At 40.9% G+C, this 14,030-nt stretch overlaps 1 protein-coding gene across 1 annotated transcript; it reads left to right on the plus strand.

The window, feature by feature from the left end:
• Positions 1-3,620: 3,620 nt before the first annotated feature.
• Positions 3,621-9,812, plus strand: LOC112932380 (odorant-binding protein-like). The gene is made up of 6 exons (XM_026015313.2): positions 3,621-3,698; positions 4,310-4,449; positions 6,738-6,808; positions 8,203-8,313; positions 9,291-9,392; positions 9,790-9,812. Exons 1-6 carry the CDS (start codon positions 3,621-3,623, stop codon positions 9,810-9,812), a joined length of 525 nt encoding a protein of 174 aa, XP_025871098.2.
• The last annotated feature ends 4,218 nt before the right edge of the window (positions 9,813-14,030 follow it).

The raw sequence follows: 14,030 nt of genomic DNA on the forward strand, positions 1-14,030 counted from the left end.
GGCCATTCCGACTGCAATAGGCAAACTCGTTGATCAGCTCTCTGTGACACACAGGTGTGAAGCATTGAGGAGATTAGCAGTCTGGATGCAAAACTTGTTCTGATGCTTGAGCCAGAGTTCAGAGATCTACTCCCAGGGACATAAAATTAGATCTAAACAATCTTTAATACAAAATAGTGCTTTTAGTTACAGAGGCATAGCCTCCAAATGGGCTGCAGTTTACACAGGTCGAAAGCATCAGTAAAGAATATTATCCTGTCTTTTGTTGGAAGTCACAAACATGCCAAGGGCAATGTTTCATTTGCGCTTTTTGAATAAAAGAGTGTATGCATTTGGAGTTCTGACTCTGGTCACAAGAGTGTGTCTGGAAATGCTGGAGAGTGAAGTAGATCAATCAATCCTCAACCTTGTGGGCATGTTGAAAGGTGAGCCCCGGCAATAATGTTTTTAAAAAACTGTGAACTCTAACACACATACCCATATACCATCGTGTGTGTGCATGTACATATAATACATATGCATAAATAGTACGTGTAAAAATTCCACATAATTACAGAAATCTGGTAAGAATAGAAGCCAGAATCTGTGTTTTTTTTTTTTTTTTGACCTAGCTTCTTTCACTTTTTCATGAAGGTATGTGTGTGAGACGAATATTAATAAGGAATGGGGGGTTGTCACCACGGATGGTCTAGAAATGAATAATCACAGAAAACAGTTAACAAAATGATGGCAACCAAGTTAACACCTTTAATGAAATGGGTACATTTCCTGAAAGACACGTTACCAATGTTGACATAAGAGGAAGAAGAATCCTTCCCTAGTCCTTCATCAACTAGAGAAACTGGATTTCCCACCATAATCGTTTCCAAAAGGAAGCTGCTGGTCCAGATGTTTTCAGTGTGGATATAGGTATAAAAATAAGGGATATTAAAATTCATAGTCTTTTGTCAGTTCACTAGGAAGTCCTATGGGAACCTGCATTCTGGCACATAATTTTGATGAGTGTTGCCGTGGAATAAGTAGTCAGGGGGATGAGTGAAATTAACATCTTAAGAAGAATTTGGACTAAGAATTGAGAGGTTAAATCTCGAAATAAATGCTCATGTTTGAACTGGTCCATCTGTAGAAATGAGGATATCGGTCAATGAAAGCAGAGCATAACACAGCAGTGCAGAAAGCAAGGGCTGAAAGAAATAATAATGTTGAGGGTAAGCTGGAGGTGTGACTACTGCATTCATAAGCGCCAGACCTGTGCACGGTGTTTGGAGATATAGTTTATTTCTCTCTGTGTCTGTCATTCTATCACTACCCACAGCTGATCAAAGAACAGAGCAGGGGCTGGGATATCAATCCCCGCTGCCACATACAGTTTAAACTCTCTGTGTAACTTTTGAGTCCCCCAAAACTTACATACAGCAGCCTACTAAGCACCAGAAGCCTTCCCAGGAACATATACAGCTGAGCGACACATAGTGTGTCTATGTCTCACATACCAGATTCTTGCAACAAAGTAATCGTGGAAAAGAAAATGACTAAAACAACAAATACTGATAACACTTAAACCCGGTGAACAAGCATCATCCGGGGCAGTAGTCTAAACTGAAACAGCCTCTCTGAAAATTAATCTAGCAGTTTCTGGGTTTTAAGCCAAAACATATTGTATCTTCTAGCAATCGTACTCTTGTAAGTTTGTCACCCTAGAGGGGAAAAGGGGACACTTAAGTTTATACGTAAGAAAGAGTGTGATCTTGCCATTTGCAACAGTGTGGATGGAGGGAGAGGGTATTACACTAAGTGAAATAAGTCAGAGAGAGACACATATCATAGTATCATATTATTTTTTAAATTTAGTATTAATTAATTAATTAATTTTTACTGGAGTTCAATTTGTCAACATATAGCATATCACCAAGTGCTCATCTCCTCAAGTGCCCCCCTCAGTGCCTATCACCCAGTCACCACAACCCCCAGCAAACCTCCCTTTCCATTACCCCTTGTTTTCTTCCCAGAATCTAAAAATAGAATGTATAGACAAACAAACCCAAAGCAAGAAAAGGCCCATAAACACAGCGACCAAACTGGTTGTTCCCTGAGAGGAGGGGTTGGGGGATGTGCAAAACGGGAGAAGAGGAGTGGGAGGCACAGGCTTCCAGTTATGGCATGAACACGTTCGAGGGCGAACACGTGCCATGTCAGGATAACCCACGTGTAGGATTTCATAAGTTGAGGAAATAAATTTTGTAAAAAAATAGTACAAGGAAGTATCTTCTTTTAGTCTCTGGTTCAGTATAACATGATTTAGGGTATCTTTGTAATACCAGAATTTAATCTAGGGACACCTGGGTGGTTCAGTGACTGACCATCTGCCATTGGTTCAGGGCGTGATCCCAGGGTCCTGGGAGAGAGTTCTGCGTCGGGCTTGCAGAAGGGGCCTGCTTTTTCCTCTGCTTACTTCTCTACCTCTGTGTCTCACATGAATAAATAAAAAAATAATCTCTAAAAAATTAATCTAAACACTTTTAGTATGTTTTATGGCTTGTGGTTTCCACGCAGAAAAGTCTCTAAAGAAGCCCCAAGGTGCACATGTGCGTTCCTCTAAGATTTATTATCATTTTGTTTTTTTGTCCTTAGCTCTTCCAATCACCTTGAAGATACTTGGGGGCATAATTTGAGCTAGAATCTACTTTTAAAAATATCCTATTCCATGACTGACCAATTCTTACCCCATGGCCCACTCATCCTATTCCATAAATGACCAAATGTGAGCAGAGGATTGCAAGATCCCTATTTCATTTTAATAGCCTGTAAGGATGAGGGGCAAGTTCATTCAATGTTGACTAGACTGACCATGATAAGAGCTTCCAAAAACACTCGTGTTTTATCCACCGATTCCCTCGTTTTATTAAAAGGTGTTAATGACAAGGCAATGACCTCTTTTCTCCAAATTAAACACTTTCCTACGTGTTTTCCATAGATACATAATTACCTGATATTCATTATAAGCTCAGAGGGTAGACATGCTCAGGAGACTGCACACCTTGGTCCCTAAAAACACTCTAAGGTGGTGTCATCCCCAGTCAGCTCACCTACTTCAGAGACTTGGAAAGACAGGGAGACCGGATGTCTGCATATTTGCATCTTGGCATTTGCATTTATGTGTTTGCATGTGCCAATGCCCACATGTAGATCTCCCCATCTTTCCCCAAGGAATAGGGAATTTTCCTGGGGCAGGAAGGTCATCTCCATGAAACTCATCCAACAAAAATGAAGGTGATGTTTGGTTTGTCCAAGACTGACTGAGAAATGTATGCACGTGACAGGAGATATGCAGGCTTGAGCCAAACAAGACTAGAGGCAGAGGAGTCTCTGAATGTCATTCCTAGAGATACAGGAAGGAGAAGTTACATGTCCCGGGTCTGAGAGGTCTTTGGGATACATCGCTGCCAACCAGGATGTTTATGTTCAGTGTTGCACAATGATCTCGTGTGAAGATGACAAACAGTCAAACATTGCCACGTCCATAGACATATAGTATATAAAGTGATGAAAACTGAGAATCTCACCAACAGGTAACCCAACTCTGAGCATCTCCAGAGGAGGCAATGAGAGGTACCGGAGACATGAAGATCCTACTGTTGTGTCTTGCGCTCGTTTTGGCTTGTGATGCCCAGCTACCCCTTGCTAATATCCTGACACAGGTATTGAGTACACGCTGACCTGACAAGGTGGTCTTTTTTTTTTTTTTTAGGATTTTATTTATTTATTCTTGAGAGACACACACACACACACACAGAAAGAGAGAGAGAGAGAGAGAGGCAGAGACATTGGCAGAGGGAGAAATGGGTTCCATGTGGGGAGCCTGATGTGTATGTGTGTTTGGTTTCCGTGGGGAGGGGACTTTAATATGTATATCCAAATGTCTGTACTCCAAGGTTAGCCGTCTACTTGAAACTCAGAATGCCTCTGTTAATTGCCTCTGTCCTTACACATTTCTTCTGAACGTGTCTCCAATGCTCTAGCAATTGCACATTTCTACATTTCTCCTGTAGTATAAGAGAGAATGTGCATCAGCCAATGCGCTGTTGGGGTTGAGGCTTTCCAGTTGATAAGAATGGTTATGCTATTTTAGGAATATGTCGATTTGCGGTTTTGCTGTTGGCTTGGGTTTTCCCAGTATTTTATAAACCCTGTGTCGCTCAAAAAAGTCAGCTCTGTGCTGATGCAAAAGAGAAAGGAGAGCCATGACGGCCGATGTTGGATAAAATGAAAAGAAACTGAGGAAAGTTACTGATGGGAACTTTGCTTTTAGGTTTCAGGACCATGGAAGACCTTGTACATATCATCCAACAACCTTGACAAGATTGCGGAGAATGGCCCGTTCAGGATTTATATCAGACGTATCAATGTGGACATACCAAGACTCAAAATGTTATTCAGTTTTTACGTCAAGTAAGTAAAAATAACATAGACTAAAATTGCCTGTAAAAGCTTGGCCCTCAGGGGGCATCTGATTCCAGGTTTGCAGTGAAATGTCAAGATGTGAAAGGGTGTGATGGTCTGAGTTCTTTATTAAGTTACTACACCTTGTTGTTTAAAGACATGGTTCTCATGCTTCTGTGATCATAGGGTTCCTGCCTTTGGTTTTAACATTGTGTACCCTAAAAGGTCACAAGTAGTAATTTTTTTAAAGATTTATTTATTTACTCATGAGAGACACACAGAGAGAGGCAGAGACACAGGCAGAGGGAGAAGCAGGCTCCAAGCAGGAAGCCCGACATGGGACTCGATCCTGGGTCTCCAGAATCACACCCCATCTGCAGGCAGTGCTAAACTGCTGCGCCACCAGGGCTGCCCTACAAGTAGTAATTTTGAATTGTTGTTACATAGCTAAATTCACCAGAGCCTTTGTTGCTTCAAGTTAGTCATAAAGAGACCACTATACTTAGGCACTTTATTAAGAACTCAGAAAACAAAAACAAAAAAAATACCAGAACAACAACAACAACAAAAAACAACTCAGAAAACTAAGAGAAGATGAGGAAACTTATTTGTTCTTTTTGAGTTTCATTGGTCAAAATAGAGTCCGATAGAGATCTGTAAACTAGTATCAACACTATGCATGAGAGTGAAGACAGGGTGGAATGAGATCAGCCAGAAAAGGCCAACGACTGCATGCGGTGAGTTCAAAGAACACTGGCACAGGGCAGGTGTAGGCCCCTTCTGAAGGTGGACTGGGATGTCCAAACAAAGAAGGAGCAAGGGGACAGACTCTGGCACCCAGATCAATGGAAAGGGCCTGAAATCAACGAAAAAATTTGAGCACCTGCACACATCTCTCTCTGTGTCTCTGTCTCATTCATGGACACACATCCCTGAAATTAATTGCTACATTGGAGGTAACTGTAAGCACATACTTTGACGACTCCATCTGCAAATACCAGTCATTTCCATACCAACATTTCAGTTTCCTCAGAAGGTCCCGAGAAGTCTACAATGAAGCAAGAGGGATCATTTAATGCAAATAAATGGAGAGCGTCCAGAAGCACCAAATCTTGCAAACAGATCCATTGGCCCTAAGATTAAAACCTGTATTTACCTTGGAGGTGGAGAGTTAACTCTTACTTTTGACTGTTCGCTGTCCTTTGATTCCAGATAGATCTGGGCTGTTGACCGGTGCTACCTTAGGAGGTCAAAAAGATGACAGTAAAATCAAAAACAAAACCGAAAAAGGATGAGGATTCAGACAGTTAAACAAGAGGTTTATGTTTGGAGAGATCCGTTTATAAAGGTGCACATACGACTAATGACGTATAAAGCATGTTTATAATTATAATGTATAATAATCTGTAATAATTATACACATGCCTGAAGTAGAGCCAGCATTCCATTAATAATACCTTAAGGCTTCTCAAAGTTAGTAATGGATAAATCTGCTATATAAAATATATAATGATTATAATAACGTGTGCAATGTTAGGTATTTGTCGAATTGCTTATGATAATACATAGGACACTGGGTGTCCTATTTCATATACAGAAAATCAAATCACGCGCATATCCTGTCTCAACAGATACATAAAGGATGGTCTACAATATACAATATGGTTGGTTTTAGGTCATATATACAGATAAGCAAATTAAACAGATCCTATTCCAAGAGATAAACCTGTTAGGATTTATTTATTTGTTTTTTGTTATTTATTTATTTTAAGAACACCGTATCATCTTCTTGGTCTTCTTTACATTTTTGTGTCCGTCTGCATTTAGTTGACTTTGCATGTAGCCTCTGCTTCTGCAAGGAGGTTTCCTGAAGCGCAGCATACACGTGATTCTGGGCATCCACGTGAAGGATAGTTCAGTCAGTTCGCACATATGTGTGCATCTACTGACCACTGCCAGGCAACATGGAATAGATTTGTATTTGTAGAAAAAGTCAGCTTTGTTTTTCCTTCTTCCGTAATATTTAAATTTCATGTTTAATTGGCTTTAATACGGCCTGTTTTGAATCTGTTGCTGGTCTTCAGAGCTACTGGCCTGATTCTATGTGTAGACCAAGACATCCTTGCGAAGTGATATTCGATCCTGGAAAACCCATTTCTTGTCTTTCCAATGTCACACTGTGTATAGGCTCTCAGTGATGCCTCAAGCGGAGCCTTGGGGGGTGGAAAGACAGAAAATGTTAACCATGGACCAAAGTTTGTTTTCATCCATCCACTTGAAGATTTTTTGTTTTTAAGGGTTGATGGAGAATGTGTGGAAAAGTCTGTTGAGGCATCAATAGGACAAGACAATCTTATCAATGCTCATTGTAAGTACAAGCGTTCTTTGATATAATAAGGTTGAAATGGGATTCCCGACTTCTCTCCAGACTCTGTCTACCTGAGTTCTAGATGGAGCAATGTTTTGAAGTGAGACTGTGCACATGTTCCTAAATCTTCTGAGCACTTTATTTAATGGTGCGCACCCAGGTCAAACACGGGACACCAGTGGCCCCTTCCAGTTCTGAGTATTATTCACGGTGTGCTTAGGATGTTCACTTCATAAGGTTCTCAAGTGAAGGAAAATGTTTCCAGATCACTTAAAATGACCTTAGGAACTCAAGCGAACAGGCCTACCCTGAGTTTACATATCGACGGCGTTTTGCTTAACGGAATACATTTTAAACCATAATCTTAAAACCTCTTATCGATTCCATGTATGGGAGATTAACTTAGAATCCAAGGAAATCAGTGATTTCCAACAGCAGCCACATTTCTTCATAAGCTCAGCGTGTGTCTGAAGCAAGGGGATGCTGGTTAAGAGTTAGATGCCTAAGCTCTTCCCAAGGATCCTAAGCAACCTTCCGAATTTTAGTGGCCGGATGTCTAAATATGCGATCAAAATTGGAGTGTGTCAATCTCTAGTTACAGCCCTCGTCTGAGATAACAATAGATAACAGACATGTAAATAAGTAAACTATAGATCAATCAAGAGAACCGTATGCCTGCCCTTCTGCACCACACATGTTTGACAGTAACCTTTAGTACCAGTGTCTTTTTAAATAACATTGTCACTCTCCTTACTCCATGATCTTTCCATTGCCTGAATCATCAAAGTTCTCTTCTTTAATTCTCTGCATTTTGTAACCCTTCTTAACCTAGATTTAGGTTAAACCTAAATGGCAAATTTAACACGGGAGAGAAACAGAATGACCTGAACTTATTCTAACAGGCCTTGGAGAACTAGGAATTGTAACCAGAAACTGTAACGAGAAACTTTTGTTTGAAATTGTATCTAGAAAACATTTTAGCAAGACTGGGGAGTGTGCAATGGTTAAGTGCACGTATGAAATATTTAATTGACGAAGGCAGTTACCCTCCTTGACGTCATTGTCATAAGCATCATCAATGTTCACTGAGCTGTTGAGGCGTCGCAGAAAGCAATACAAGAATGTTGTGACAATATGCTAACTACACCTTGGGAAAGCCAGTCCTCAACAAATTAACCAAGGCAAGGCCTATATAAATAAACAAACAAACAAACAAATAAATAAATAAATATTTATCCTCAAATATATATATATATATAAACTTATAAACTTATTTAAATATTTAAATATATAAACTTATTTATAAATATAAATTTATATATATATAAATATATATATATATATATTTATATAAACTTTACTTGACTATACATACATATTTTTGTCTCCTACAGATGACGGTGGCAATTATCATCAAATTCTTGATGTGACCCCAAATGCTCTGATAGGCTATATTGTCAATGTGGATGACAAAGGGAGAATCACAAAATTAGCTTCCTTGATTGGTATGTATTATGTCCTGACGATTGTCGTGGCCATATAACACATCCACTGTTGGCATTTTCATTGAGAAAATCAATACCTATGAACATTACTGATTATCCTGAGAACAAATCCTTCATCTATAGGTGCATTGTGTCAAGGATCCTGGAATTATTCTAAAACCCAAATGTGGAAACAAGGGCTGGTTGCTGTGGGAGCTCTTAAAACACCATACATTTAAGAACAAGTCGCAATTGTTAAAATTGAAAATTAAACGAAATTGAGTTTTATTAGAAATACTTTCTAGCAGGTCAACAAATTTCAAGTCTCGACTAGTGTCAGGTTGACCCCAATTCCTGCAATTTATGACCATTCTTCTCATACACTCTTCAGCCTTGCAGCTGAAGCTTCTCAAATAAACCTTCACCACATTTAATGCTCCCAATGCATTGTTGTGATACTGACTCTTTCGCCCGTGAATAACCACACACAGGCCCTGAGATGGGGGCTGTGGCCTCTGGGACAGTAGGTGTCAATTTGGAAACAGGCATCTCAGAACTGTGGTTTTAATGGAAAACAAACCAAAGAAGCTGTCTCCCATTACCATGGGTGACACGGCTGCTATTGGTCTGGAGGGTGAGAACCGTCCTTGCAGTTGCTTTGGGTCCAGAAGCAACGTGCATGTCAGCTCTAGATTCTGAGGCACAGTCCGAGGTGCAGTCGATTGGATTTCTTGCTGGATTCTGTCCAAGATCCATGAGTCCCTACTGCGTCCCTGGAGACCTGCTGCTGATGCTGGACAGTGCCCGGCTGTGCAGTTGGACAGGGTTTCACGGCTCTTACGCACCAAGTCAGGCAGCTGACATTGCCACAAGGGCAATGGTCATTGTTTGAGACTCCTTGAAAGACTAGATTTCCCCATAAGTGATTCTTGTTCTGTATTCAGAAATTCGTGGGGTTTCTAATGGGCATTTTCCACTTTACGCATGCTGATTTCCAGGCAGAGGAGCTCATGTTAATGAGGAGGACATTGCAAAGTTCAAGAAGCTGAGTAGAGAAAGGGATATTCCAGAAGAAAATATTATATACTTAGGCGATAGTGGTAATGTGACTCCCGATATTTATTTTCTTGAATCTATCCTTCACTTGATACAAAACTCTGCTCTCAGGAAACAAACTCAATTTCACCGTTGTCTTTCATGAATGATCTTGTATAAAACCTACTATTGAAAATCAGAAATCACGGGGCGCCTGGGTGGCATGGGTGGTGAAGCATCCGATTCTTGATTTTGGCTCAGGTCATCACTTCTGGGTTGTGGGTTGGAGCCCTGCATCGGATGCCACACTTCTCTCTCACCCTCTCATCCTCTTCCTCCTTGCTCTCTCTCTAATTTTGAAAAATTTTAAATTAAAAACATAGAAGAAATTCTTGCAAACATTGGGAAATGGTCGTGATTGGTTCTTCCTTTTTTCACCTTTTGTATTTGTTTTGTTCCCAGACAACTGTCCAAACCATGAATAACAAGAGTGACGCCAACTGCCCCTAAATATTGTAAGTAACAACGACCTGTTGTGAGTACTGTATGTCAACTAACCCAACAGTTATCAGTAGACAACATTTTCCGTTACAAGAGCTCATTCTGATTACCTTGAGTCCGTTGAGGTTGCATATCAGAGGGTGTGATTGATGTTAAAAAGCAGTTACGGGGTCAATGCAGCATCATGTGCGTCATGCCAATGATAGTCATTCAGGGAGAAGCAGCGGAGACAGAAGTTGGCAGGGATGACCGAAAAACTTTGGAGAGCCTCTACCCGTGCGGTGTACCACATGCCTTTAAGGCATATTCTCCTGCAGAAGGTGATTTCCTTACAAGGTGATTTTTGAACTTTCTAAAGTCAGGTGAGCCACAAACCACGATGATGGTATAACCTGAAGGTTGCCTTGTGTCACTGCTCTTGGGAAGCAATGGAGGATACAAGAGCAAATGGTTAGCTTCCAGTCCACAGATAACATCCTGAAGCCACAGAGCTTCTGAAATTGGAAGAGCAGAGTGTGAGTCCATCAAAGAACCTGTAAAATCATTTTTCATGGGCCACCTCCATGAGCATGCATTCTGAAATTATCCAGGTCCTGGCAGGGATCTTCATCATGAAAGGTCCCATCCAATGTACATCCACAAAAAAATTCTCGTGGTTCTTCCTATATTGTAAGGATGGAGACTCTGAAGTTTCCTCGGACCATGTGTGCTGGGTTAACCTGAACCTTTGACATTATACTCCTTGAGGTCCACCGTCGTAGGCTACTATACGGTCAACTCACTTGAACCTTCTGTCCTGTTTCCTTCCCTCTAGCTGTGTCACGTGTCGTCTTCCTCATGGAATCAGATCAACAGTAGGAAGAAAGCACTCCTTATTTCTGCTTGGCATCATCTCTCTTTCTTGATAAACTTGTTTCCTTTAGCCATTTCATCTCTCTCGCTACCATTAATGCTTATTGGGTGTTACTGGATTTCATATGATTAAATAAATTGATTAAACATGTGTTCTGTACTGTGTTTTTGTGCAGATAGTCACTTATTTATAAATACCCAAATATCACTTTCAATATAACTATCCAGGAATGTATGGCTATGACAGGAACAGTTTACATTAGGACTAAAGTGCTATAGCGGTGTCATGAAGAGAGGGAGAAAGAGATCTAAGCCATCAGGAGAAAGAGGAAATTCTGATGGATATATTTACTTAAAGGGATGAGGCAATCTGGTCAAGAAAATATTCCCTAGATGCATCTAATCCACCACACGGGAAGGGCATGGGTGCACGTCACTGAGATTTATACTGAGACTGTCCTGCACGACATGAGTCACAAGCCAGGGGAAATGCCGACTCTCACAACACCATCACCTACGATCCTGATGAGAAGAACTGATATTTCTTTACAATAAGATTGTCAGTCATCCAAGGTGGGGCAGCAGCTGAGACCTGGTCAACGCCTAGGGTCATGAAGTCGATGTGATACTTGCAGAAACAGTCAGACTGAGGGCTCAGTTGGGAGGCTGCTAACCTAGTACTTGAGATCTAAGATGTGCCGTTCCATTCAGTTTCCCAGAGCAGTGGGCACTGCGATGTGTAAGGAATGGCCATTCCGACTGCAATAGGCAAACTCGTTGATCAGCTCTCTGTGACACACAGGTGTGAAGCATCGAAGACATTAGCAGTCTGGATGCAAACCTTGCTCTGATGCCTGAGCCAGAGTTCAGAGATCTACTCCCAGGAACATAAAATTAGATCTAAACAATCTTTAATACAATAAACAGTGCTTTTAGTTACAGAGGCATAGCCTCCAAATGGGCTGCAGTTTACACAGGTCGAAAGCATCAGTAAAGAATATTATCCTGTCTTTTGTTGGAAGTCACAAACATGCCAAGGGCAATGTTTCATTTGCGCTTTTTGAATAAAAGAGGTATGCATTTGGAGTTCTGACTCTGGTCACAAGAGTATGTCTGGAAATGCTGGAGAGTGAAGTAGATCAATCAATCCTCAACCTTGTGGGCATGTTGAAAGGTGAGCCCCGGCAATAATGTTTTTAAAAAACTGTGAACTCTAACACACATATCCATATACCATCGTGTGTGTGCATGTACATATAGTACATATGCATAAATAGTACGTGTAAAAATTCCACATTTTTACAGATTCCACAGAAATCTGGTAAGAATAGAAGCCAGAATCTGTGTTTTTCTTTTTTTGACCTAGCTTCTTTCACTTTTTCATGAAGGTATGTGTGTGAGACGAATATTAATAAGGAATGGGGTGTTGTCACCACGGATGGTCTAGAAATGAATAATCACAGAAACAATTAACAAAATGATGGCAACCAAGTTAACACCTTAATGAAATGGGTACATTTCCTAAAGACACGTTACCAATGTTGACATAAGAGGACGAAGAATCCTTCCCTAGTCCTTCATCAACTAGAGAAACTGGATTTGCGATCATAATTGTTTCCATAAGGAAGCTGCTGGTCCAGATGTTTTCAGTGTGGATATAGGTATAAAAATAAGGGATATTAAAATTCATAGTCTTTTGTCAGTTCACTAGGAACTCCTATGGGAACCTGCATTCTGGCACATAATTTTGATGAGTGTTGCCGTGGAATAAGTAGTCAAGTGGATGAGGGAAATTAACATCTTAAGAAGAATTTGGACTAAGAATTGAGAGGTTAAATCTCAAAATAAATGCTCAAGTTTGAAATGGTCCATCTATAGAAATGAGGATATCGGTAAATGAAAGCAGCGCATAACACAGCACTGCAGAAAGCAAGTCATGAAAGAAATAATAATATTGAGGGTAAGCTGGAGGTGTGACTACTGCATTCATAAGCACCGGTTCTGTGCACGGTGTTTGGAGATATAGTTTGTTTCTCTCTGTGTCTGTCATTCTATCACTACCCAGAGCTGATCAATGAACAAAGCAGGGGCTGGGATGTCAATCCTCCCTGCCCCATACAGTTGAAACTCTGTGCAATTTCTGAGTCCCACAGAACTTACCTACTAGCAGCCTACTAAGGACCAGAAGCCTTCCCAGGAACATATACAGCTGAGCAACACATAATGTGTATGTATCACGTACCAGATTCTTGCAACAAAGTAATCAGGGAAACGAAAATGTGATTAAGAAAGGCATCAGGAGAACACACTGAGTGTATCACACAAAATCCATGTGTGTGTGGATCCATGTACTTCAAACCCATGTTGTTCCAGGGTCAAACGTCTTTCTATTCACTTTCTTGTTAATCAGGGCAACCTGGCTTCCCACAAGGCCTTAGCTTAGAGTGAGGACTTCAGGATCTACAGCAGCACCATTAGTGGTAGAGGCAGGGAGCCGCTCTGTGAAGCAGAGGACAAACAAAGGGAGAGCGTGATTATGAAAGGAGTAGAGTGGCGATCCTCGATGTGGAAGGAGGTTCTCCCGTCGGTCACCAGGGGCTGCCTCGAAACAGTTAGGGGCTGCCACAATAGGAGCAGAGGTTGTGGGATTTCTAGGGTAGAGACCAGGGATGCCTAACATGTTACAGGATACAGGACAGCATCCCGGCAAGAAAGAGTTATGCTATCCAAGGTACTGAGGAACACTGAGGTTGCGAATCTCCAATAAAGGCACCAAAGAGCATGCAGATATTGAATGAGTATAAGATTTAAAACACCTCCTAATTTCAGCACTTACAATGCACAGGATCCACTGCAGTTCCTCAAGTGTTAAGCAATACACGGGGATTAAAAATGTTTGGTTTGTGTGTTGTAATGAGGATTAATTGGATGGGCCAAAGGCACAAAGGTGTGGCAATGAGGAAAGAAAAGGATATTTACAGGGTGGAGGATACACACGTGATCTATTGCAGTGAGTGCATGTGGTCAGACCATGGCATGAGTTCCAATTCATGTCCGTCCTAGTTCTATCCACGACATCTAGCGGTCTGCTCCTAGAACAACATCTACAACGTAAGACCAACCTTGGTAAAGAAATTGGATTTTCCAAAAGTTCATTCTGTCACACAAAGCCGACATCAAGTCCAAGTTTAGAATGTTGCAATTGGAAGCATGTGAGAACCAGCCCTGGACGTTGATTTCATACGTTCCTCAGCCACGGGGAAGCATGGAAAGCTGCTTAAAATTATATCAATTCTTTCAAAATCTTCTGTCGATTATTTGTTCAACATAATCAAATCTGCCTTTACCTA

Source organism: Vulpes vulpes, chromosome X, assembly GCF_048418805.1.
Source record: "Vulpes vulpes isolate BD-2025 chromosome X, VulVul3, whole genome shotgun sequence".
Classification (NCBI taxonomy): Eukaryota; Metazoa; Chordata; class Mammalia; order Carnivora; family Canidae; genus Vulpes; species Vulpes vulpes.

Coding starts and splice junctions, on each gene's coding strand:
- LOC112932380 (XM_026015313.2), top strand. CDS start 3,621: ATGAAGATCCTACTGTTGTGTCTTGCGCTCGTTTTGGCTTGTGATGCC. Junction 4,450..6,737: donor TTATTCAGTTTTTACGTCAA/GTAAGTAAAAAT, acceptor TTTGTTTTTAAG/GGTTGATGGAGAATGTGTGG. Junction 9,393..9,789: donor TATATACTTAGGCGATAGTG/GTAATGTGACTC, acceptor TTTTGTTCCCAG/ACAACTGTCCAAACCATGAA.